This window comes from Scleropages formosus, chromosome 7, assembly GCF_900964775.1.
Source record: "Scleropages formosus chromosome 7, fSclFor1.1, whole genome shotgun sequence".
Lineage (NCBI taxonomy): Eukaryota > Metazoa > Chordata > Actinopteri > Osteoglossiformes > Osteoglossidae > Scleropages > Scleropages formosus.
The window spans coordinates 29,907,692-29,933,944 of record NC_041812.1 but is presented as its reverse complement, the minus strand read 5'-3'; the positions used below and the strand labels follow the sequence as shown (position 1 = coordinate 29,933,944).

Below are 26,253 nucleotides of genomic sequence, written 5' to 3'. Positions count from 1 at the left end.
CACTGGGGGGGAAAAAAAAAGATTTCTCGTTTTTTTTCCCCCTCCGTGAAAGCAAGGACCCAGTATTAAAGCCATTTGCCGAAATAGCCTGGAAATGATCACCCTTAAAGAAATTAGATATTTAAAGTGATTCACTTTTATTTCTTTCAGGTAAATGCACTCAGATGTCAAGATCAGGCACTGAAATGATCCCGATTTTTTCCAAAATATGCAAAAAAAAAATTATAAAACATAATTCTCACACTAATCGATTCTAAAAATTCTCTACACACATTGACATCATATAAAACAAAATTAAATGTTTTGATGTGACATATACAAATATATATTTCAATTAGCCCATAAGTCACAGTATTATTATGTATGAGATTCTGATATCAACAACAAAAATGTTAGGGGGCTATACTGTATCACCACTTTCCAATAAACATCTCTCCTTCCAAAGATCTAAGTTAGCTCACTGGTATATCTTTTCATTTATACAGAAACATGTATGTAAACATTTTAAGAAGCGAAACATATAAAAAGGTGTACATCAACAGACACACAGACTACCTAAAAACCCAAAAGATTTGGGGGGAGACCTTTTCCGTTATATTCCCTGCTAATAACTAAACACGTGTGCAGTGTGATCCGCATTAATAATAAGGGTGTGAAGCACACCTCAAAAATGCACAACCATTTCTAGAGATCTTTAAAAATATGTTCATAAGCCTGTCAGAACATCTGAACTTTTACAAATAAATGAAACCAAAGAAAATCAACCTACCAACAGGCAAATCTGTTTAATTTGGTTCGAATATACCGTGAAATAGTGGAATGGTAAGTATATTGTTTCATAGAACTTTCTGGAAGATCTGCACTTGTCTAAGTCCTGTAGACAAGTTTTGCAGAAATGTGAGATGTGGCAGGTTAGTGACCTGCTCTGTGGCAAAGTCCACCAGATTAAACCCTCGACTTGGAAGGATCCTTGTAGCTGGTGTCTGCAAAACCAGCCAAGGACAAGCAGTGCAGAAATGTCACGTATGTCCTTCGAAGGGCACCAAAATGTCAAGGTCCCACTCAAAGACCTGACACTTAATAAAAGAAGATCTTCTTTCCACTAGGTCTGCCACACCTGGAATCAAAGTTCACAGCGCGCCCGTCACTGTCATTCAGATCAACTGTCCCAGATAACTTGGACATAGTTGGCTGGGTAGAGGCCCACTTCTCCATTGTCCAACTGTCCCGTGCACCAGCCCTGCTCATCTTCCTCGCTCAGCTTCATGAGCTGATCACCTGCAGGTCCAGAGTGGAAACAAAAAAAGAGGACCAAAGTCATTCAACTCAGCCCCTTTCAAGAGTACCTGGAGTGACCCTCTTTGGACATGAAACCATAACCCATCAGGTTACAAGACTGCAACCATGACCTTTACTTGGGACTGTTTTCAAATGCCAAACATCACCTTCATTTTCAATTCAATTCAATTTATTTTTATAGAGCACTCTTCTCACATAGTGGCATAGAGCACTTGAACACAGGCATAAAGCAAAGAAACAAATACATCAGACAAAGAAGAAAGTTGACTACAGACTGTGTAATGAAACTATAAACAACAGTGGGGGTATGACAGGAATTGTCATTGTGCCTTCCATATCTAAGCGCATCAAATAAATGTTGTACAACAGGGCAGCTGGCTGGTGTTTGAATAGGTGAGTAGGGCTGGATACCTGCTTTGAAGCTCAGTTCGTCAGCTTCCTGACCCTCATAGTCGTATAGAGCTCTCACACGTTCGCCCATCGCCTTCCCCTCCTCACTCACGCCGTTGGTGGCCATGCTCTTTGCAGCACTGTCCTCATCGGAACAGTCTGCAGAGTCACCCTTTCCACCTCTGCAGAGGCAAGTGACACAAACAGCATCATAACCAGAATCAAGAGAGGGGAGAGAAGAAAAAAAAAAAAAAACTCAATAATAAACCGTGGCATAATATTTGATTCTCTCCTTTTACAAAAATTGTGTTGTTTCTTAATATTACTGTAAGAATCCATCTGACATTTTGTATGCTGACAAAGTTGGTGAAATGTATATAAAAAGTGAATTAAGGATTTTTCAGGAACAGGACACATAAGGCATATTGAGCTGTAATCTAGTCATTTGTTAATCATTCTCACTTCTACCACAACACTGAGGACTACACATTCCTAAATATTCCACCTTTACGCACTTTACTCCATTAAACCTACAGTATATAGGGAATATAATTTGGAAGCAATCATTTAAAAAAAAATAAGACAAATAACCTAGGTGTACCTGATAATGCAAGATAATGAAGAGAGTCATTTTAATGCACCTATTGCATTAAGCCATGGCAGCTGCACCCTGATGACCGAATTAACCAAAAGGGAAGTGAGAAATGTAACGGTGAACACTGACGTCTGCTGGCGGAGATCTGACACACACTCATAATAATCCTGGCATCTGTTTACACTCTGGATTAAATATTTACTCAAGAACCCCAGCTGTGATGCCATCCACACACTGTGCAGCAGAGAAAACACCATTCACAACATTGATTAAGTTCCCCTGCTCACAGGACACAGGAAACAGGCCCCTGGGGGTAATACTGTTAATATAAAACATCCTCCGTGATCCCATGATCTATCAGCAGAAGCAGTGAAAAATTAAATACTATTACTGAATAAATAGCTCCAAGAGATTTTTTTCCCTATAACTTTTGGAAAATCAAAAGTGAAACACTGGGCAAACATGACAGAAATAAATATAAAACATTGCAAATTAAATGCTAAGTGTTGTATTAAATACACTATAAACATAGCTAGAACCATAATAATTCTGCCTGTTCTACATCGAAAAATTACACTGCATTATCGTGTAAATCTGTCATAAAAAAAACCTTCAGTAATCTCAAAAAACACAAAATTTCCAATTAGAAAATTAGCTGTAATTACAGCCTGGACTACATCTCTCCCGCTGGCACTGTATACGAAACTATTTTGAACAGGACATTAAAATATAACAAAGCATGCCTGGATTTGGAAGGACAGCGATTTGCGCACTGCACAACTAGACCGTGTTTTTGAAACATTGTGTGGAATAGTGCCAACATGAGGACTATAAGTGGCTGTTTCATTGGACTACTGGGAGTTTTATTAGTAATGGGCCCATTACCTGGTGTTCTCCGGGGGGTTCCTAGGCACCTCCTCCCCAGCAGAGACGATGTTGGTCAAGGTGACCACGTTCTCAGCCTGGCTGTTCCTCTCCTTGCGACTGATGGAGTGACTCGTTTCAGGCGTCCACTCCTTGGAGGGCATAAACATGTGACTGTGTGCAAATATCTGAAAATGCTTCCCTAATAAAGGCTTTTTGAAAGTCTTGCCCTGTTCTATACATCTTTTCACGAAATTAGAAAAATCAGAATATTTTCCTAAATCTTGTCATTTCCTGGTAAAATATGAATTCATGGAATTGATGAGCTCATTTAAAAACTCACACACTGGCTGAAACCACTTATCCCAAGCAGAGTCGCGGCAAACCAGAGCCTAAGCCGGCAACACAGGGTGCAAGGATAGAGGGGGAGGGGACACACCCAGAACGAGATGCCAGTCCGTCACAAGGCACCCAAGAGGGACTTGAACCTCAGACCCACCAGAAAGCAGGCACGGTCCAAACCCGCTGCGCCACTGCACCCGTCTTAATTAAAAACTGAAATAATTAAATAATCAAGTACACTGAGGTATTTAGATGGCAGAGAATCTTTGAAACGGAATTACAGAATGGAGAGAGAAACATATGCAATGTTTAAGCAACAGTTCCACGCAACTGCTTTAATGTTTATACCGAATGAACGTTCGTTCCTAACCTCAAACTGTGGCCAGTTCATGGTCATACCAGGTCCATGTGTGTTTCGCCACCACCTCAGGTCCTCGGTATCGCTGGCTCCAGCTATGGTCTTGGCCAGGTTTTGATATATTTCTTTAAACCTGTAGAGATAAACTTCAAGGTCAAAAAAAGCACAGTTGTATATGATACTGCTTAACACCTCTTGTGAGTGACAATAATTAACTCCTCTTGAACTACCCAAAATTTAAACGAGAAAGAGAGACATAATTTCCGGTTAACTACGGTGCACGGTGCTTGACATACACATCATTGCTCGAGAGGTCCAGTTGCTTGTAGATGTCCAGGAGGACTTCCTTAAAGAAGCACAGGCGCTTCTTCTCAGCCTCCTGTGCGATCTCAAACACCTGCTCCATGTCTTCCATGTAGCGCGGGTTACAGCGATTCAGCTCCTCCAGGGCCTTCTCATAGCGCTGCTTTGCCTGGAATACAAAGGAAAGGCTTGTTTACCCTTCTTCATGCGACAAGATGCACATTCACTGCTTATATCATACAAAAAGCACATTTTAAGCACAAGAGTACAGCAAAATGATCCCAAATCAATTTTTAAAAAATCCAAAGTAATTAAAGTGTCCAACTGGAACTGCCAGAAGCGATTGCTTTGGAGTATGATGCTGATGTGCAATTAGTCCTGGGTCTCCATCATGTGGAGAGATGTGCACCATTACTTTGTTACCTCCTATAGTAATGGCAGGTATAAGACATACCACTCTAGCCATTAAGGACTTGGAGGGTGCAGCTGCACAGTAGAGTGTTTACATACTCAGCTGAATCCTGACCTCCTTCACCAAGCAGCCACAACAAACCTCACTTTTGCATGTCAACAAACAATGGCGGAGGATACTGACACAAAAAGGCTAGATTTGCAAACTGCTGTGCACATTTTCCCCCTTTCTGTTGGTACCGTCACTTCCTCTCGAAGGGATTGGTCAAGAGCCAAGTGTGACTGCAGGAGGAACTATATCCGTATGTGGAAGAGAAAAAAATTACGCCTGTTAGGCGATGGGGGGGGGCAGGGGACAAAGAGAGTTGTACATGAAGGAATTTCTCACAGATAAGAGGCTCTGTTGGCAGACTCACAGCTCAGAGAAATATGTATACATTTCTATCATGTCTGGAGAGCGGTATGCAGCCACCCCTGCAGTCCACCACACACAGTGTGATGACACTGACCCAACAGACACTGACACAGCTCGTCCTCGTCGTGAACACACTGCAGAACACGGTCTTTTTGGGTTGCGTATTTAATGGTATTGTGCCAAGTCTAAGTGCTTCGGCTGTAACTGCATTCCACCAAGTTCAGGGACGAGGCCGTTCTGCCGAAAGCCGGAGGTCAGACTGTTCTGCAACAGGACCAAAGCAGTTATATTCCCACAGAAAGTCCTTGGGAGGTGGTGGAAGCCTATCCGAAATGTGGCAGATGTGACAAAGAAGAGCTGAAAGCAGAATGCTTGCTTTCATAGTCATCAACCATTCGATACCTTTAATGGTGTGTAACCAAATCAGCTTACATCTTCTGCTCAGTGTCATGACTAAAGTGATCTACATCAAAACTATTTGCGTCTATCCGCTGGTGCCTGAACATATTAAGCGGAATTGTATATATGAATCCGTTGCAGCCTACTGTTATACCAGGCAGAGTACTGGCTAGAGCTATTGCCTTGGGCTCCAAGGGTTGCCAGTTCAAATCCCACCTACTGCTGTACTGCCTTTGAACAGGTTTACTTACCCTAAATTGCTTCAGTAAAAATGACCCCGTTATCTATATGGGTAAATTCATATAATTAACTTGATGCTGCAAGTTGCTCTGGAGAAAAGAATCTGCTGTATGTAAATATCGGAGTTTGACAAATTTCTGCCACCTATAAATCTTTGCTGTTCACTGCCGAACAGCAACTTTGTAAGCAGGTTTACTACAGAGCAATCCGGCAAAAGAGAGGAGAGTCTCTGGGCCCTTTTCAACAAGCTGGAACTTTGAGTCAATTCACTACTGCTGAAGTTCACAGCACTGGTCCAGTGGTTACACATCATCTCTTTGGGGAGACCCAGTCATTTCTCAAGTGTGTTCTAACCCATCTGCAGCACACCTGATTTAGGCAATCAAGAAATCATCAAGCTCTTAATTGGAAGAAAAAAAAAAAAAGAGCTCTGCTTGAGATGGCACGGAACAAAGCTGTGGAACAGCTGGGGGTCCCCGAAGACAGGTTTGGAAATTCACACAGCTTGACTCAGTTAGTTTAACAAATATTCTCTCTAAATGGACAATATTCCATTTGGACTGATTATGTTCCTGGGATACTAAAACATTTTTAATGAAGCAGAAAACTGAGGTTCTTTTACATTTCGATCAATTTTTCAAGGGCAGCAGATGGAGTACTGTTGCTTCAGAATTCGACAGTGCTCGTTTGCATCCAACGCCTGCTCCAGTGCCCTCAATCAATGGACTTACCATGAAGCGATATGTTAAAAATACCCTGCTCTGTGACTGGGTAAATAATTGTAAAGTTGCTTGTCTAGAAAATTATTTGGACAAAACAGTGAAAGTTTAAATAACAATAATGTGTGTAGTCATTTTACCTTTACATTTATTCACTTAGCAGACACTTTTCTCCAAAGCAACTTCCAATGAACTCTATGTAGTGTTACCAGCCCACACACCTTATTCACCAAGGTGATTTACACTGCTAGATACACTACTTACAAGGGGTTACTCACCCATGCATCAGTGAAACACACTCACTCCGTGACACTCACACACTACGGGGGAACCGGAACAGCATGTCTTTGGACTATGGGAGGAAACAGGAGCACCCGGAGGAAGCACACGCAGACACGGGGAGAACAAGCAAACGCCACACGGACTGAGCGTGGATCAAACTCACGTTCTCTCGCACCACCCAGGCGCTGTGAGACAGCAGCGCTACTTGCTGTGCCACCGTACCACCCAGAACATAAAGTCAGAATTCAACTGCTGCCAATGAAGCCAGAATTAAAAACATAGATAAAGGACCAACTAAATCAATGGCCAAGCTACAGAGAAAAATCATCATAGTTACAGAACACATGCAAAGTTATTGTTTCAATCGTCCATTTTCGGGTTTGTCATGAATACTGGGCTACTTTGGGACCCTTTGTTATGAATATTGGGACTACTGGGACCCTTCCTGGACTGGGGCCTTGCGTGGCGGAAGGGCTTGTGTGATCTCCAGAGCTATGTCATCGGGAGCAGTATGCTCCTGGTAGGGTCTCCCAAGGCGAACAGGTCTGGAGTGAAAATCCAGACTAACATGATCCAAAAAACCCCTATGGAAAACGGGAACAAAAGAACGTTTACCCTGCCCGGAAGAGGGTCACAGAGACCTACCCCTGGAGCCAGGCCTGGGGTAGTGTTCCTAGGCGAGCGGCTGGTGGCCGGGCAGCCCTCGTAACTCGGCCGGGCTCAGCCCGAAAAGGCATCGTGGGGACGCCATGTGGGCCCACCACCCGCAAGGTCCAACATGGGGGTTGGGCGCAATGTGTACCAGGCGGTGAGAGAGGGCAGGGTGGCGCATGGCGTGGCAGCCCCGCGTGACAGAAACTGGCTCTTGGTATGTGGAGTGTTACATCACTGGGGAGGAAGGAGCTGGAACTGGTACGGGAGGTTGAAAAATACCAACTAGATATAGTTGGGCTCACCTCCACTCACAGTGTTGGCTCTGGAACCAAACTCCTCGATAGGGGGTGATCCCTCACCTACTCAGGAGCTGCACGGGGTGAGAGGTGCCAGGTGGATGTGGGGATACTCACAAGCCCCTGGCTGGCTACCATACAGTTGGAGTTTGAGGTGAACCTCTCGTCCACCGGGACAATGCGACTTAGAGTCGCACAGAGGAAAACTTTGACTGTTGTATGTGCTTATGCACCAAACAGCAGTTCGGAGTATTTGACCTTCTTGGAGAGAGTGGGTGGAGTTCTGGACAGGGCCCCACCTACAGACTCTATAGTCCTGCTGGGGGACTTCAACACTCACGTTGGCAATGACTGGGAAATCTGGCGGGGGGTGACTGGGAAGAACAGCTTGCCCGATCTGAACCCGAATGGTGAAATGTTATTGGACTTATGTCCTAGTCGGGGTGTGTCCATAACAAACACCTTGTTCGAACACAAGGATGCTCATAAGTGTACTTGGTACCAGAGCTCCTTAGGCCAAAGGTCAATGATCGACTTTGTAGTCGTTTCATCTGACTTGAGGCCACATGTTATGGACACTCTGGTAAAGACAGGTGCTGAGCTGTCAACCGATCACCATCTGGTGGCAAGTTGGATCAGATGGCGGGGAGAACTGATGGACAGAACCGGTAGGCCCAAGCGTTTAGTGAGGGTATGCTGGGAACAACTGTCGGAGGACCTTGTATGGAATGATTTCAACTCACACCTCTGGGAGAGCTTCTCCCATGTCCTGGAGGAGGTAGGGGACATGGCGTCTGAATGGACCCTCTTCAAAACCTCCATTGTGGAAGCAGCCAGGCACAGCTGTGGCCAAAAGCTTGTTGGTGCCAGCCAGGGCAGCAACCTGAGAACCCGCTGGTGGACACCGGTGGTGAGGGAAGCCGTCAAGCTGAAGAAGGAGGCCTTTAGGGTCTGGTTAGCTCTATGGACTCCTGACTCACTAGATAAGTACCGGTAGGTAAAAAAAAAGGCAGCAGCGGTTGTGGTTGCAGAAGCAAAATTCAGGGCATGGGAGGAGTTTGAAGAGGCTATGGAAAAAAACTATTGGTCGGCTTCAAAGAGGTTCTGGCAGCTCAGAAGGGGTCGGAGGAGTTTCACTCAGGCTGTGCTCAGCAAGAGTGGAGAAACTCTGACGAGGACATTGTCGGGGGGTGGAAGGAGCACTTTGAAAAACTCTTAAACCCGAGTGATATGCCTCCCTTACAGGAGTCAGGGCCAAAGGCTTCTGGGCTGTCAGAGTCCAGTTCCCTGGTGGAAGTCACTGAGATAGTTGGTAAGCTCCACGGTGGCAAAGCACCAGGGGTGGATGAGATCTGCCTGGAACTGCTTAAGGCTCTGGATGTTGTAGGGCTGTCGTGGCTGACACGCCTCTGCAATGTTGCATGGACCTCGGGGACAGTGCCTTTGGATTGGCAAACTGGGGTGGTGGTCCCTATCCTTAAGAAAGGGGATCGATCTACATCCTTACCCTCACCTATGGTTATGAACTTTGGGTAATAACCGAAAGAATAAGATCGCAGATACAAGCGGCTGAAATGAGTTTTATCCGCAGGGTGTTGGGATTCACTCTCCGTGACAGGGTGAGGAGTTCGGACATCCGGGAAGAACTCAGAGTAGAGCCACTACTCCTCCACATTGAGAGGAGCCAGTTGAGGTAGTTTGGGCATCTGATAAGGATGCCCCGTGGGTGCCTCCCTTTGGAGGTATACCAGGCACGGCCAGCTGGGACGAGGCCTCGAGGTCTGCCCAGGACCCGCTGGAGGGATTATATCTCACAGCTGGCTTGGGAACGGCTGGGGATCCTCCAGGCTGAGCTGGAGGAAGTTGCTGGGGACAGGGGTGTCTGGGCCTCTCTGCTCTCCCTGCTACCACCGCGACCTTATTAGGACAAGCGGGATAGAAAATGGATGGATGGATGGATGGATGGATGGGATACTTTGTGTCCTAGAGGATAATAATGAAACTTTCAGTACAGAAAAAATGAATATAAAATTGCTAACATGCAAGTCATCCCTTGCCTTCAAACTGCACAGATGTGGCTGCCCAGGCAAAATTCCAATACACAGATCCAGACAAAGGAAACCTTTGTTTCACTTTTCTTTTGGAGCCTCTGTTCAGATTCCAGACTCATGCAGTAAATGTCTCCACATTCCAACTGTCCAGCTGCTGTTAGCCATGCCATATAAATCCAGAGTGTAGGAGAAATCCCCAAGGACAAATAATTAAAATTTTTGTTCTTCCGATTATTTGTAGTTTATGAAGATTTCTCTGAATTGTAAAATACTACTACATTTGTTATATAATAAGACTGCAATATGGAAACCATTAGAAGTATTGTAGCATACATTAATACTTGCATTATAAATTTACAGCTCACTGTTTTACAACATAAAATTATTTCTACAATCATATTAAAGCAGTATTAAAAACATAATATCTTTGAAAAATAAAAAAAAAACAATATTGAAAACATCATTGAGTGTTAAGGTTTAATTACATTTAAATTACTATCACCTGATGCTGTGTCCTACACCATTCAGAAATGAACCAACACAGAGAAAGATTGTAATATTTTCTAGGATTACTTCAGTATTAAATTATATTTTTTATTCCAATTATAATGGTATTAAATGGCATTCAAGTGCAAAAACAGAAAAAAAAACAGGGGCTTTTGGCTTTTTTAATTAAGAAGGTTTGTCCCACTTTGTGTTTCAAAAGAGGGGGTTTTGTCCTAGGGGGACATTGTCTGGACCCCCTAAATCCAAGATACAGAGAACAAGGTCATGAGACTGACCCGTCTTGTGACTGGCTATCAGGACTATTATTTATGGTTAAATAGCCCATAATTTGGGCTTGGTTGCTTATGAACTACAATTTGGCACAATGTTAAGCTTGAATAAGCAAGTAACCAATAATTTATTGCTACAGGTAGTAATTGTTACAAGTGTGTAGTGGAACAGTGCGGGCATCAGAAAACACTAATGGCCCATTTATTCTGTTTTTACAGTAAGTAACCAGCTTATTGTTGCTTTGATAGTCTCCACTCACATGCTTTAGACATAATTATGCCAACAAACGTGTTTTGAAATTAAAAAAAAAATAAAAAAATACTGTGTTGAGTAACATTCAGCATGAGGGAAAAAGGCAAAAAAAATAAAAATATTCCTGGAAAGTTATGTTTGACTATATTAGATCAAATATTAGAAAATCTTATGACTTCAACACTGACTGAAATGCACTTTTAATCGCTCCTGACATTATAATCCATGCATTCCACATTGCGAACAGAATTAAATCAAAAACACCCCACAGTCCCTGACTCTGCACAAGAGAAAGGAATGAGAAACAGTATAGGACTCGTTCTACTGAAGGCTGACAGGCCTCCGCATGTCTCAGTGGGCTCCACCCAACTGTTCACACAGCAAACAACCTGTCACTATAGAACCTATTTTAAAGTCTCATCTGTCTGAACGTCTGTCTAAAGAATGCTCAACGTAATCAAGAACAGGCAAGTAAATCAGTATTAGAAACTGAAGACAGTCATTTAAAAATACCCCTGTTCCTCTTGTTCTGGGTAAGGTTCATTCCTCTTGTACGGGGGTTAAATGTTCATTACTTCACAAAAGAAAAAGTAAAATCCATTACTGGATAAAAACCATCACTTAAAATTAAACAAAAATAAAAGGTATTTTTAATATATTTTGTGTTATTTGCAGCAAAAATTATTATTTCTAGCTGGTTTCTTAATGATACTCATAAGAGATGAATGAATGAAAATGTAACCAGTGCAGAGGCCCAAAGTCTTTCCAGGAAGTACAGTGTGAGAGACAGGGTGCACCCTGGACAGAGACATTGTGACAATTTGTCTCATAGATGCTTATGATGCAAGGAAAAAAGTTCAAAATATCACTTCCTACTGTCTTTCACTCTGTTTTTCACTGGATAAACCTTACCCAGCTGTACATTACGGTCAACCGTTGTAAGTAGCTTAAAACTGTAGATCGCTTCAGAAAAAAAAAACAAAAAATATAAGCTAACTTAATTGTACTAAATCTATTGTAGCAGCAATATGTTTTATTTACACACCTTAATTGAAGGTATTATTGCAATTTAATGCACAGCCAACCTTTTACTTGTACTGTGTCTCTAATCTTTTGTTCAGTGACCTGAATGCACTATAAAGATGAAGTGAAGGTCGTGATTGGTTAAGACTGTCAAGAGGAAGCATAAAATGTATAAAGCATATACAGTAGTTGGTTCTAATAAGCAAAGTATTTCCACTGGAAAGCGAAACACATAATATGCAAAACGACTGTGTAACCAGACAAAAATGTTGCACTGAACAAGCCTGCTGTAGAGAAAAAAGGAAAAAGTCTGATAAGTATATACACTAATATATAGGATATTATATTATGTGATATTTTCATAAGCCATTCATTAGTGGGTTTTCATCTCGCAGGACTTTGTTATATGATAGAGCGTAAAAAATAAAAAACATTGTAAAATTATTACTATAAGCTAATTCTTAGCACTTAATGGAAGATATGATTGATACGGACTGCTTCTTGATATTCCCCAGTCTTTCCTGTGCCCTTTTAGAAAACAAGCAGTAAAAGGAGACAGATATCTGAGGGGCTGCTGCAATGCTGTTTGTTGTTCCACTGTGCTTGGATCCTGAAAAAAGAGGAAGGATCTGTCAGATGACCCTCGCCCCTCACCTTCTCGGCCTGCTGGCTGCATTTCTCCACCCGCTCCTGCAGCTTCTGCACTTCCTCTGGGCACTTGGTGGGGTCGGCTTTGGCGTGGGTCTCCCGGGTCACCGCGGTGCGCTCCTCCTTCCGTGCCTGGTGGTAGCTCTTCTTGGACGACTCCACCTGGTAAACAGGAGATGGAATCTCAGGGGGTGGCGGCTGGCCAGCTCCCACAGCTCTGTCCATCTGGCCAGGAAGGGGCCAAACCAAAAACTATGCTCCTGTGTGTCTAACATGTAGAGACTTGAGTGAAACATGCAAAGCAGTCAACAGCAGTGGTTTGACCCAGCAATTTAACTGTCATATGAAAAGCAAAGAGGACACATTCAATAAGCTGTCCTCTGTTTTTAATTTCCTAGGCCTGCAATTTCATCAGCAGTACATGTGCAAACAATCAACTGTAATTAAAGGGGGGAAAAAATCTATTGTACATAAAAACGAATGAAAATGTGACTTATAAAGCCTGTACATACACTTGAAATGGTTACTAACAGTAAATACTTATTCATTTAGGTAATGTCCAAGAAAACTTGAAAGGTTGGTATTTTCTATACTGCGCTTCTTAAAATTACTTGCCTTCTTTTGAGTACAGGAAATGCGGAAAAGAATAATTTTTGTCTTTCAGTATTAAATACCCGTGCAACTGTTGGTCACACAAAAAACATCAATCTGAAGCATTTGGGCATAAGGGGAAAAAAAAAAGACTGACTAATGTAGCAGTATTAAACTACAAAATGATTACATGATACATTAGTGTACCTATAACTGTGCTTTCATCTGAATTCCACTGGATTATATTCTTTTCTGTGCTCCAGAAGTGCACAGATATGTGGAGAACCCTTTTCTTTCTTTGTTCCAAAACACTCACGTCTTTCATCCTCCGGATCCAGGGTTTCTGTGCCTTGCGAAAGCCCTCCTCAGCCTCCTTGGTCTCCCTGAAGGTGCCTATGATCTGCTTGTGGAAGGCATCTTTCTGCCAGTTCTTAACCTTCTCACTGTTCTCCACAGCCAGGCGCTCCTTCAGCTCCATGTGGATCTCGCTAAGCTGATCGGTGGTGTCCATGAAGGCAAGCCAGGACCTCTTCATCGTGCCATACTCTGGCCCTTGATGAAACGTATGCTGATAAGTGCTCATGTTAAACCTACTCTCATATAGGCATCATCTTTACCATCAACCATGAGAAAATGGTCCTTTCAAACAAACTCATGAACACTAAAATCTTCTCAGTGGTGAAATATACAGAAACTATCATTCCCTAATATTACACATAAATCTGTCAGAAAGATGCCAAAGAAAAGAAGAAAAAAATTGACCATTTTTATGTCTATAGGTTGAAATAGTGTAAATTGTACATGTTTTCCCTGCATGAGAGCGCCTGCTTTGCAGCTTCATGCAATCACATTCTCATCACAAGACTCATTCTACATGCACAGGCAAAGTGCTGTGGTAGGTAATCCTTTATAAGCCCTGTTTTCTTTCCATTTAAAGGTTGTTAGCATGCAACAGAAAACACTGGACAATTATTTGTGGAATAAGAGCTTCTATAGACATCATCACATAGCAAAGGCAGAGCTGTTCAACAAATGTGTTACCGTTAAATCATAGACACCGCATTAGGCTGAGAACAACCACCTGCTCCATTCTGCATCACACCAGCTGCAACATTGTTCATTTTCACCAAGGAGGTATTTATAGCATTTATTGTGCTCCTCTGGATACTTTCAGGGAATGCAAGATGTCGTATGACTCCAGCTCACCTTTCTCCACAGCGAGCCTCCATTTCCCAGCCCACTCGGCCAGCTGCTGCGCATAGCTCTTCTCGATCTTGGCCCGTTCCTGAAAACAGCTGACCAGCTCACTGCAGAGCTTGTGACCATCGTCGATTCGCTTCACTGTGCTCCTGTAGTTCCCCGGCTGAGTGAAGACATACCTGTTCAGTTACACAGGTAGGTGGCCACCAAAAATACCCCCAGAACCAGTTTAATTGTTTAAAATCAACAGCAGCACCTTATTTTTAAATATGTTTACAACACAACAAAGTATGGAGAAAGCGGAGGAGCCTCAATGCTTTCTGAAGGCACTGGATGCTAAAATATAATTTCACAGTATATGAAGACTTCTCTTTCATGCAAGTTCTGTATCTAATAGCACAACCATTTATAAAAACACTGGGTGTTAAGATAAACACACTAACTTTCTTAAGCAGAATAGCGGGTTTCAGTTGCGCTACAGCAATTACAAAGGTTTCTCTATCACTTGGACCATTATCATTAGGACACTGGAGTAATGGTCGCTGAATGTATTCTTTCAATTTTTGTGCTTTGCAATCATATCTGAATAATAAATTAGAAATGAATCATTTCAAACAGTTATAATTTGCAACATTAGCAATGATGTCTTGGCTACATTTTTAAATCAGTTTAAGAGTACTATGATGAAAAAAGTATCAATTCTTGCAAAGAAACAAACTAAAATTAACGAAAAAATACACAAAAGTTTGAGTGATTCCAAATACTTGTGTATCTTTAGTATGTTGTACTAATACGTTCTCTTCACCTCCCTCTATAGTGCACTCACATTTCCTCTATACAGGTAGTCCCTAATTTACGATGGTTCAACTTAGGATGTTTTTCAACTTTGCGGCAAACGATATGTGGTACAATCCCTGTCTTGCGGTGCTGGGTAGCGACAGCGATCCACATCTCCCATTCTGTCATGCAGAGGTGTGTATTAGGTATATTAAATGCATTTTCTACTTACGATATTTTCGACTTACGATGGGTTTTGCGGAACGTAACCCCATCGTAAGTTGGGGACCACCTGTATAACTGAAGAGTGACAGATTTGTTGTAAAGCACAAGAAATATTTCAGTGTGATTTCAAGAAACTTTACGGTTTTAGCTGATGTAAAATAGACAAAAGCAGACAAATCAAAGGCAAGGAGCAATGTTAACCAAGCTATTTGAATGTGGGAACAATATGACTCTGGGCATCACTGGCTGTACAGTCCAGAAGTCAGTGACACTGAGAATCTTGGCCAGTTGTCTAAAGATAACTCTGGGGTCAGACAAAAATATTAGGTTATTAGCAGTGTGTGGTGTGAACGTGGTTTTGAGAAGTGTGTACCTCCCAAAAACTGCCACTGCTACTGCTCTCTCTCAGGTCTCCGTTTGAAGACATGGCTTAGCTGGCGTGAAGTAAAGGAGGGCGGCAGCAGCTGTCTGTCAAAGTGACGCAGGACATGACACACCTATTAGTATGTTGCAATTTTGTACGGCATGGCACCACCCTCTCTTCCTGTAATTATACTGACAACATAAGCTTGTAAAAAGAAAGCAGTAATACACAGCTTAAATTCAGAATACAGGAGAGCATACAATAATGCAAGTAATAGCTATGCATTTAAGAGTACTCTTGAATGCTCACACAAAAAAGCAATGACTTTTCCTGCTATGCCAAATGTGTCCAACAGTCTCATTTTATTTACAACCTCCTGCCTTGAGTGGGAAAAAAAGAACAATCCTGGAGATTCCATTATATTTTATGGGTTTCCACAGAGATTCCATACTGCTTCTACATTCCATGCAAAATATTTTTTACATTAAAATGGAAAGCCCAGTAGGTTTTTAAAAATTAATCTATTTTTCCTGTGATAGAAACAAGAGCTAAATTCCATCAAAACCCCTGAATTCTGGACAGTTTCCTCCTTCCTTCCTCAATCCAGATTGACCTTTGACCTTTGTTCCAAAGGTCACGTTGTTTCCTGTTACACATATGCTTGTCTTTGGAACAAGGCCAGTGCTGATGCTCAAGGGAGAGCACCGCCAGAGCTTATTTCTGGCCACTGCAGTTGGGGAGGAAATAAATGATGGAGGTGGAATTTACTACAACATTACCACAAAGTTAATAAAATCTCAATTTCAATGTTACATAAATATCAGCTTTACATTTTCCATAAGCATGTGAGGAGACCTATGATGGTATGTGTATAACCTGACCTTGACTTTTCCCCCCAATCTGTGACTGAGATATTTTAATAAAAAAGAAAAATCTGAAAAGGTTCTCTTTTTCACCACTAGGTATAGATACACCATTTACCTTGTCCGGAGCTCCTAAAGATACTTTGTTAGCTGAAAGAGACTGAAAAACAGCTTGATGGACAATTTCTGCATTCCTGTGCTGCTTCTTTACTTCAGAGGCCTGAAAAAAGATATAGTGTGACAATGCTGGTCATGACAGTGTTCGACAGCTACTCTCACGTGCTGCTTACAGAAATTAAACCTGAGAGGAAAACAGCTAGTAGCATAGTGGTTACAGCCGCTGCCTTTCGACCCAAAGGTTGCAGGTTCAATTCCCACCTCTAGCTGTAGTACCCTTGAGCAAGGTGCTTACCTTAAATTGCTCCAGTAAAATGACCCAGCTGTATAAATGAGTAAATAATTGTAAGTAGGTCAACATTGTAAGTCACACACACATATTTTCAGAACCGCTTGTCCCATACAGGTTTATTTACATACCGGTAACACAGGGCGTAAGGCCAGAGGGGGAGGGGACATACCCAGGACGGGATGCCAGTCCGCCGCAAGGCACCCCAAGCAGGACTCGAACCCCAGACCCACTGGAGAGCAGAACCAGGTCCAACCCACTGCACCACCACGCCCCCCACATTGTAAGTCACTTTGGGGAAAAAAAAAAGTATCAAATAAATGTAAAAAGAAAGCAGGCTTTTCTTAGATACTCGGCCTCCTCTCGAGGGCAGTATCTGAAACTGTTGTGCTGCTATACATAAGGTCATAAATAGCCAACAGGTCAGTTGAAGGTACTCAGTCCCATTATGCCATCTGAAGAAAAAAAGAAAAATCTATATATCATTGAAGAGAAGAAGTCAAACAGTCTATTTTATTTTGAAGTACAGCTAAATCTGAGGGGTGCACTGACACTAAAGTTGTTCACATAACTCTAGTTCCCTGAGAAGACAGAATGCTCCAGATGCATGGGATATCCTGCATCCAAGTGGTCAGGCCTTTATGTCAAAGCTGGTAGAAGGTCAGTTAACTACAGCTCCAGCAGATGTCTTCTTTGCAGATGCATTTGACTTCCTGTTGCTCCAGATGCAACATGGTTGTTATCATTGCAAGTGAAAAGTTCCTCCATTGCATGCTAAAAGAAAGCAGTACTACATGGAGCAAGCAGGTACTCTACAGGTGGTCCCCGGTTTACAATGGGGTTACAGTCCCCAAAACCCATGATAAATTTAAAATATCGTAAGTCAAAAACGCATTTAATACACCTAATACATACCTCTGCATGACAGAATGAGAGATGCAGATAGCTGTCACTGACCAGCATCGCGAGAATGTATCTTTCCATGTATTGCTTACCTGGGTGGAAATCAAAATTCAAAATTCGAAGTACGGTTTCGACTTAATGTCTATTGCCAGCTCATCATCGTAAAGTCATAAGTCCAACCATCATAAATCAGGGACCAACTGTACTTCATTTCCGGAATGGAGTACCAGTTTATGTGGGATAGGCTGCATCTTGATGACATGGATGTAGAACACCAGTGACCTTCATAAACAAGGAACACTGCAATCAACTGTATTAGTTCACACCCTGAAGGCACCAAAGCCCAATCACTGTCAAATGGCAAGAGTGTCTGCCACCAAAAATGGTGTGATGTAGAAAAAACAGTAAGCAGTGCCAAGTGTTTACTGCACCGCATCCTGTGATGTCTTGCTGATGTTTCAAATGAGTGTCAAACTCTGGAGAGGCTCCCTCACTTTGCTGCTTAGAAAGGTCATCCTGGGAACCCTTTGGAATGTCGCTTTCAATCATGGAAAAATCAGAACTCTCTTGTGATTGGTTGATCAGATCGGCATCAAAATACAAGCAGGAAACACTCACAGGTCATCAAAAATTAACATGCACATCATAAGCTGTTTGTTATACACTGAATTATTCAGCGTGTTTGGGAAGCCAAGGCTTTAAACAATTCCACTGTTTGGAGGTGTGTTCAGGTCATTTACACATTAGAGGACATTCACCCTTAGGTCATCTCAGGGTATTTTAAACACCGAGAAACTGAAAGGGAGAACCTGAACGAGGACTCAAATTATTCCTTTCATTTCAGAATGTGGATGTTATTTTTGTGGTGACAAGCAGTATTATGTCATTGAACTGAAATTCTACACTCACAAAAACAAAGTTGGGGTAACTTCTCAGGATCAATAAGTGGCAAAAAAAGGGCTGTTGGCACAGAAGACAGATGTGGTAAATGGTATCACGGAAGAAAAAATATGCAGGAAAACAGCCCAAGAAGGAAAAGACTGGGCTGTAGAACAAATATTCTACAGGTAAAGACTCAGTCTAGATTATGGATTCAGTGTTAATAGAAACACTAAGGCTTCAACTGTCCATTCAAAACTTTCAAAATACATTTGGTTGCAAGAGACGCAAACAACCAATCTCTTCTTTGACAGCATGTTTTCTTCATTTTGGTTTTGGCTACACTGTGTTAACACCCAGCCACAGACCACTGCATGTGCTAATTGTCCCTTGTGCAACATTTCCCCCCTCCAGAGTGACACAAATGACAGGCTGGAGTCGTGACCTGTCACATAAAAACATTCCAGTTCGGCCTCAGGCTCAAATGCGCTGCTCTCGTGAGCCACCGTGTTTATAGTTAAACAATGTCCTATAGACTCCTACAGGAGTTCAGTTCTCACCAACACACTGAGGACTTCAATTAATATGGGTATTATATTTTTTATCTTTGTATGAAGCCTGTGGTACTCACTGAAGATCAGGGGTACAGGACACTGAAGACAACCAGGAATGTAATACTAATTACACTTGTCAACTAATTAAATACTTTCCAAAGAAGAATACTGACATGATTTTGAAAAATATAAGAAAAATAAATATTGCATGGATATTCAGTCCATACATGATAAACCAAGTTACAAGAGGCAGCCTTGTGTAACAAGCAGTGACAATAGTCTTTGCCTACCTTACGAAAGTAATAGGTTGCTGGGGGGACCCTTTGTATGGCAAATTCTGACAACTCAAAAACATAATCACTATTTATTTCAATGGCAAAAATGCTTGTGGTCCTGAAACCAATTTATGCTAAACTATCACAAAATACCATTAAAATGGACTCAGTGACATCAACAATTAACATGAGTTAACACAACATAACAAGGCTGTTTACCTGCATAAATTACACTGTAACAATGTATGGCTATCTACCTGTGCTAGTTCAGCCTTTTGGAGCATTACCTACTGTACACTTAAGTCATTACAAACATACATGCTTACATAATAAATCAACCTCTAATGAAAACACAGAACCAGAAAGACAAATGCAGTCAATGAAAACAATGCAAATTATTTCAGATTCGCGAAACAAGTGCAAATGGGGTCATGATTACAGAGACGAATAGGTAGAATAGCAAAAAAAACGGCAATGGAAGCTGAGAACATCGTACAAGCCAAACTATAAATGCAAAGATGAGCGCGTGGTGGTGCTGCTCTTTGGTCTGGGCAACACGGTGGCACAGAAAGGAAGCACAAGTGTGCCACAGTGCTTGGGCTGTGCAATCGACCTGGGTTCAATCCCTGCCATTCTGAGTCGAGTTTTCGTGGTCTCTCCAAATTTGCGTTGCTTTCCTTCAAGTGCTACAGTTTTCTTCCCACAATCCAAAAGTATGTGTTTCAGGTGAATTTGTCCCTTTAAATTGCCCATAGTTTGCGTGAATGATTGCTGTGAGTTTAGCATACTATATCTAGCTCTGTAAGAGACCTTGGTTAAAGACGTTGGCTAAATACTACATTACAATTGGATGTCACACTGGAGAAAAGTGTCTGCTAAATGAATAAATATCTGGCACCGCTCTGCCGTCAAGAGATGCAACAAACCATATTCGGCGCTTGTTAATGCCTTATAGGTTAAAGTAGGCATATTAAATGAAACTTGTTGTAAAGTTGAATTCTCTAAACTTGAACGGCAATATCCTGGGATATGACACTAATATATAATTGCATCATTAAACTGTATTTAATTTTTATTGATGCTACATTTATTTTTTTTTTTACACAATTTCTTGTCTTATTTTAGTTTTTGGCATTTTAAACTTTCATATCTAGTTTTTTACTGGAAGCACTTTATACACTACTCAGGCAAGAGGCTCAAAGTTTTTATCCACGTTGTGGTCATCAGATACATCAATAATACACAGGAATAAAGACTCAGTCATGGAATTAGAACTGTTTTAATGTGGGTTCTGAAAAGGGCTATTTGCCAGTATACTACTGCCCCCATTGCTGCAAACACTTGATTAGGACTGAAATTTCACAGTCGTCTCAATAAGAGGGCAAATGAAACAGGAAGAAGAGGTACGTTTTGAACATCAAGCAAAAAATGTCCTGGGTAAAACAAACTGAAACAACTCCCAGTGCTAAAAACCAGTTATTCCGGGCAATGCCATGCCGGCCCAAACTTGCAGGAAACAGACAAGGATGATGAATGACATTTTGAAGGACAAGAAATGCACAGTGCTTATATACTTTACTTACATATTAAGTGAGCTAAAGATGACCACAGAATAAGAAATCAATGTTTTCTGGGGGCAAGGGTTTGGACTCTAAAATGTTTGATAGGTAGTCTTTTGTCATAGGGTTGCAACAGCTTTGCACAGCACAAGCAGCTGGTGAAAATGGAAAAAAGTACACATTCATCCTGAGGTGCATCTGTACAATTTCTAAAGGATTCTTACAATGCACTATTTCATAATTTATGAACGAAAATTCTGATCACACAGACACACTAAGTAAGTTGTTGTGCCAATACTTGAGTGAGAAACAGTGATTATAGGGAAATGCAAAAAGTTCACCTGCTCTTGACTGGGTTTCACACTGCTGTTATACAAAATTGTGGAATCCCCCACTGAAGTGAAGCCTCCAACAATGGCCAAGTGCCTACTGAGTCATTGTGCATGCAAGGCATTCCCTGTCCTTAGTTGCTTTCTGTGTGCTGCTTCCGGGATGTGGCCGCCCTCAAATAAGAGCCTACTGTTCAACTACCCCTCAGTTCAATATACTGGGCTAATGAAAGCAGAGTGTCCCTCAAATCCCTGAGTAGCCCTGAGCACAAAGGCAAGCTTGTTCCATGCACTTATTCTTTCCATTTTTTTGTGCCAAACAGCACAGAAAAACAAAAAAGCCAACACTCTCTTAGCTTATGAAAAGGCTTCATTTTCAAGCTCATCAGAACATTACGGATGGGGGGGAATTTAAAAATCCAAATTTATAACTCCACGTTGGGTTTTTTATAGGCTTTCTGTCAAAAAAAATTCATTTGGGGTTTGCTGCATAAATTTCCAAAGCAAACCAGAATTCTGCAGTACAGGCTATAAATGGTATATTCTACAGCATCCCTTTCCTATAAAACCAGAGGGGGATTATAACTCCTGGTTAACTGGCAAAAACATCTGAGTCGAGTCCTACAACAGCATTAAGGTCAAATATATCATTATAGACAAGGTAAGCAGGTAAAATATTTCAACAGCACCCAAAGTAGCATTTGTAAGTATTTGCCTAGGTCTGCTAATCACCAAAGCCCACATAGTGAAACCATTCTCTATATATTCTTAATTTAAAATTAATATGTCCCAGCATAAGTGATACATTTCCTATTCCATTCCATTCACTTCCATTTACAACAGCCACTTGTCCCAAGCAGGGTTGTGGCGAGCCGGAGCCTAACCTGGCAACACAGGGCGCAAAAGGCCGAAGGGAGAAGAGACACACCCAGGACGGGACGCCAGTGTGTCACAAGGCACCCCAAGCAGGGCTCGAACCCCAGATCTGCCACACAGCGGGCACTGACCAAACCCACTGCGCCACCGCACCCCCCGTGATACATTTCTTAAGCACCAATTTTGCAGCCTACGACAATTTCTTACATATTTCGGAGGACTAAACCTTACTGCGCATGTGAGAAAGTCAGTGTGAAGCCTAGATGTTAAGACAACATCTCATGTTTTATAGAGCATTTTGCAGCCCCCATCATACCTTTTTCAAAGATAACCGTCAGCATAAACACGTAAAATACTACTTGTCAGTATCCGAAATCATACAACCTAGCAAGCAACCCCAGGTCTACGCAAGAAAGCAAACGCAGGTCCTCCATTTCCTGCTACCAGTGATGAATAGCTTAGTATTGTATCAGAATCATCACGAGCGGTTCAGAATAACTGTGACATTTATTTTAATACTTCTTCTTATGCTGTCCTGAATTGCAAGTGTGAGCAATAGAACCTGGAACATTCCTTCCCCATCACACCAGAGCTTCACTGAGGACGGGCAAAGGTGAGCTTCTTTCCTGCCAGCACCTGTCAAAATTTTGCAGGTGGTAAAAGCAACTAAATCATTAATTCCAGCTCCAATTATGGGAAAAATAGAAATGAAAGGCAAAATCGTGATCGTTTTCTTTATCAAGGTGCCTTTTGAAAGCAACGTTAAATTATCGAGATGTCGTCTATATGTAATATAGAGACGGTGGAGGAATGGGCTAAAATATGAAGTACCAATGACCCTGTATTGTAGCCAAAGCCCAGTTTAGTACAATTCAATATGATGTATAACACACATGCAATTTAAAACATGGTTACATGTATCTTCTACTTCACTAACTCACGTGACACAGTGTTATGGAGGGGCACAGGTCGCATGTGGAGAATTTACTTACAAAGTACCCTACCGGCTCGCCCCGTAGGTGCTCAAAAATCTTGGGACGCCTTGAGATACAGGAAAATATGAGGTAAACACAGCACAGTACACTCTTAGGGCAGTGGTAGCGTCACGGAAACATACTGGTTTCGACCAGCCTACGCAAACCATCCAGATAAAACAGGACTTTGTTTCCATAAAAGGTGGACCATCCCCACGTGTTCTTTTTTCTCTCTTAATAATATCATAAGTAATAAGACGAGGGACCTCCGGCAGAACGTTCAAAACAACCTTGTGTCATAACAACACTGTACGTTACAATTATGGAGTCTGGTGATGGCAGATGAGGGCTTTTGTGGGGCAATGTCATTAGACAATCCACCAGGATGGTTGTTTTGTAGTGCCAGAGTGCTTCATGAGTAAGAAAAGGGCAAAGCTGTACTGTACTGTGATATACTGTGGTGTACACTATCATGGTGATGGGTTTCCCGCCAAAGAGAAGAGCGTGCGAATGGAAGCGAGGGAACCATCTCAACACTGCCAAACCGTTCGTTCGGCCCCTAACTCTCGCAGAAAAACCCCTTCCATCGATCCGTTCAGGAAAGTAAACGTTCATTCCCGTGAAAATGTAAGCTGTTGGAAAACAAAAGGTAGAAGAAAGGAAAGAAAGAAAGAGAGAAAGAGAGAAAGAGAGAGAGAGAGAGAGGGAGAGGGAGAGGAAAGAGCGGCGCGTGCTGAGTGGAGCGGAGGTGCCGCCATCTCCTGAGGTGCTCGAGTTTCCAGCTCCCTGCTGAAGCCACTGTATATCGGACCGTTCCACTAAACCAACAAAGTGCATTCATTGCGAACCCTTAGCTTAGCAAAAGCGGGAATTGTTCGAGAAACAGTTGCGAAGTGAGGCGTTTTCCCCAACGCCCTGTCACACTATCTCTTCGCACAACAAACACAGCCCTGCACGTAGCCAAAACAGCGCTTCATTTGCGCACAAACCCTTCACTCTGTCTGTATAAGTTAACACACTGTGCTCGTGGGAAAATATACTCTACCCGCATTCCTTTGCCCCCTTTGCGCCCGCGGTCGGGATGTTGTAAAGATCAGAACGAGTGTAGGGCGCGCGAAGATTCAAAGAAATTTGCGAGCTGCAACAAACTATTACAAAAGTATTAGAGAAAATGTCTTGGAATATTCAATTTTGTATTGAAATGGTGCGGGCGGTGTGTCCGAGCTACTGCTACTCACCGTTTCGGGAGATCGAGGAGGAGGAACATGTCAGGGATCTTCTGTGGGAAACTTCGCCCTGATACGAGTTTCTCACACACTCCCGTGCAGTTGTAACGGCGCTGTTGTCAGTGTGTGTGTGTCTGGTTAGAGTGGGACACCTCCCTCCTGCAAACAGGCGGTTTCCACCTCCAGCGGGGGGTAAAGCCTGTCTAGGCTGTTTCTCTTTCTCTCTCACACACACAGTCATAACACCAGTCATGGGCTTATTAGAAGAAATGTTAACACTCCCCCAGTGAATTGTAAACAAAATGTCTTTGTTAGCTTGTCCTCCACAGATGAAAAGGCCTGTATTCTTTCCCAAAGGACCCACTTTCTCTTTTACCACAGTGAACATGGAGCCGCAAATACAGCATGTCAGCAGGCACCTCAGCACAGATTTACAATATGTTTACATTTACTCACTTAGACACTTTGTCCAAAGTGACTTCCAATGAACTCTATGTAGTGTCACCAGCCCACACACCTTATTCACCGTGGTGACTTACACTGCTAGATACACTACTTACACTGGGTAACTCATCCATACATCGGTGGAACACACGCTCTCCGTCACTCGCACGCTATGGGTGAACCTGAACAGCATGGCTTTCGACTGTGGGAGGAAACCAGAGCACCCAAAGACTTACACTGCTAGATACACCACTTACAATGGGTCGCTCATCAGTGGAACACACACTCTCTCTGTCACTAAACACTAATATTCATTTCAGCAAGACCTTACATCTCTGAATGTCTCCGCTTCCTCCTCACTCACTTATTCAATATTAAAGACCTTCTTTGACACTTTTTAAATTTTTTTTTACCTCCTGCTGTAGCACTTTTTTAAAAAAGATATAAACCCGGATTGGAAACATGAACAATAGCACGGAGGATAAATGGGTAAATCATTGTAAAGTGCGTCAATCTGACAGTGCTCAGTCACTTTGGGCAGCGAAAAAATAAAGTAATTAACACACACACACATTTTCTGAAACCACTTGTCCCAAGCAGGGTCACGGGGAGCTGGAGCCTAACCCGGCAACACAGGGTATAAGGCTGGAGGGGGGAGGGGACACACCCAGGACGGCACGCCAGTCCATCGCAAGGCACCCCAAGCGGGACTCACTCGAACCCCAGACCCACCGGAGAGCAGGACCTGGGCAAACCCGCTGCGCCACTGCACCCCCTAAAGTAATTAAGTAAATAAATAAACAAAGGTAGCATCATGGTACCGCACTGCTCCGCCACTGATTTTTAATGAACACCATGGCGCTGTATACGGTCCATGATACAACACCATAGTCCTGCCATGCTTGTGCTCAGTGCTCAGTTTAACGCAGGTGTATGTCCTGCTTTAAAGCTGTACAATGTTTACTTTTTTTGGGGTGGGAGGGGGGACAGTCTACACATGTACATGTATTGTTTAGCTGACACTTTTCTCGAAAGCGCCTTACAGCGCCAGGCGACCCACAAGTTGTGTGTTTCTACCACTTTTACAGCTCGCTCAAATGCTGCGTATGTAAGTATCGAGACTTGGTGGTACGCTGCGATGGAAGTAAGTGCCTCACACATATTTTGGGTCCCTCCAGAAGGCCGTGCCACATTCCTTCATGGCTCACAGATAAAGCGTCCGTGCACGTTCCCACGTTGATCCAAACTCCTAGGGGGGTCGTGGTTCCTCTCCCTGTTTTCCTTCCATGCGGAATCGCCAACGATGTGAACGATTGCGATTCCAAGATGGTCATAGCAATGCGCTGACTTGTCACCGTGTAACCTTAGGCACGGATTGAAATCCAGGGGTGTATACAAGCGTGGGCCATGCCACTCTGACCATCCATGGAGAGGCGAGGGGGGCCCAAAGTGGGCTGTGTGAGCGCCGGCGGATGGGTTCACCAAGGCTG

At 42.6% G+C, this 26,253-nt stretch overlaps 1 protein-coding gene across 1 annotated transcript; it reads right to left on the bottom strand.

The window, feature by feature from the left end:
* On the bottom strand, positions 1–24,537 carry LOC108929072 (protein kinase C and casein kinase II substrate protein 3-like). Its single transcript, XM_018743382.2, has 11 exons — positions 24,332–24,537; positions 16,457–16,558; positions 15,485–15,579; positions 14,116–14,272; positions 13,226–13,461; positions 12,325–12,480; positions 4,145–4,320; positions 3,861–3,981; positions 3,170–3,300; positions 1,711–1,871; positions 1–1,278 (listed from the first exon to the last, which is right to left on the bottom strand). Exons 3-11 carry the CDS (start codon positions 15,536–15,538, stop codon positions 1,160–1,162), a joined length of 1,311 nt encoding a protein of 436 aa, XP_018598898.1. The 5' UTR covers positions 15,539–15,579; positions 16,457–16,558; positions 24,332–24,537; the 3' UTR covers positions 1–1,159.
* Positions 24,538–26,253: the final 1,716 nt, after the last annotated feature.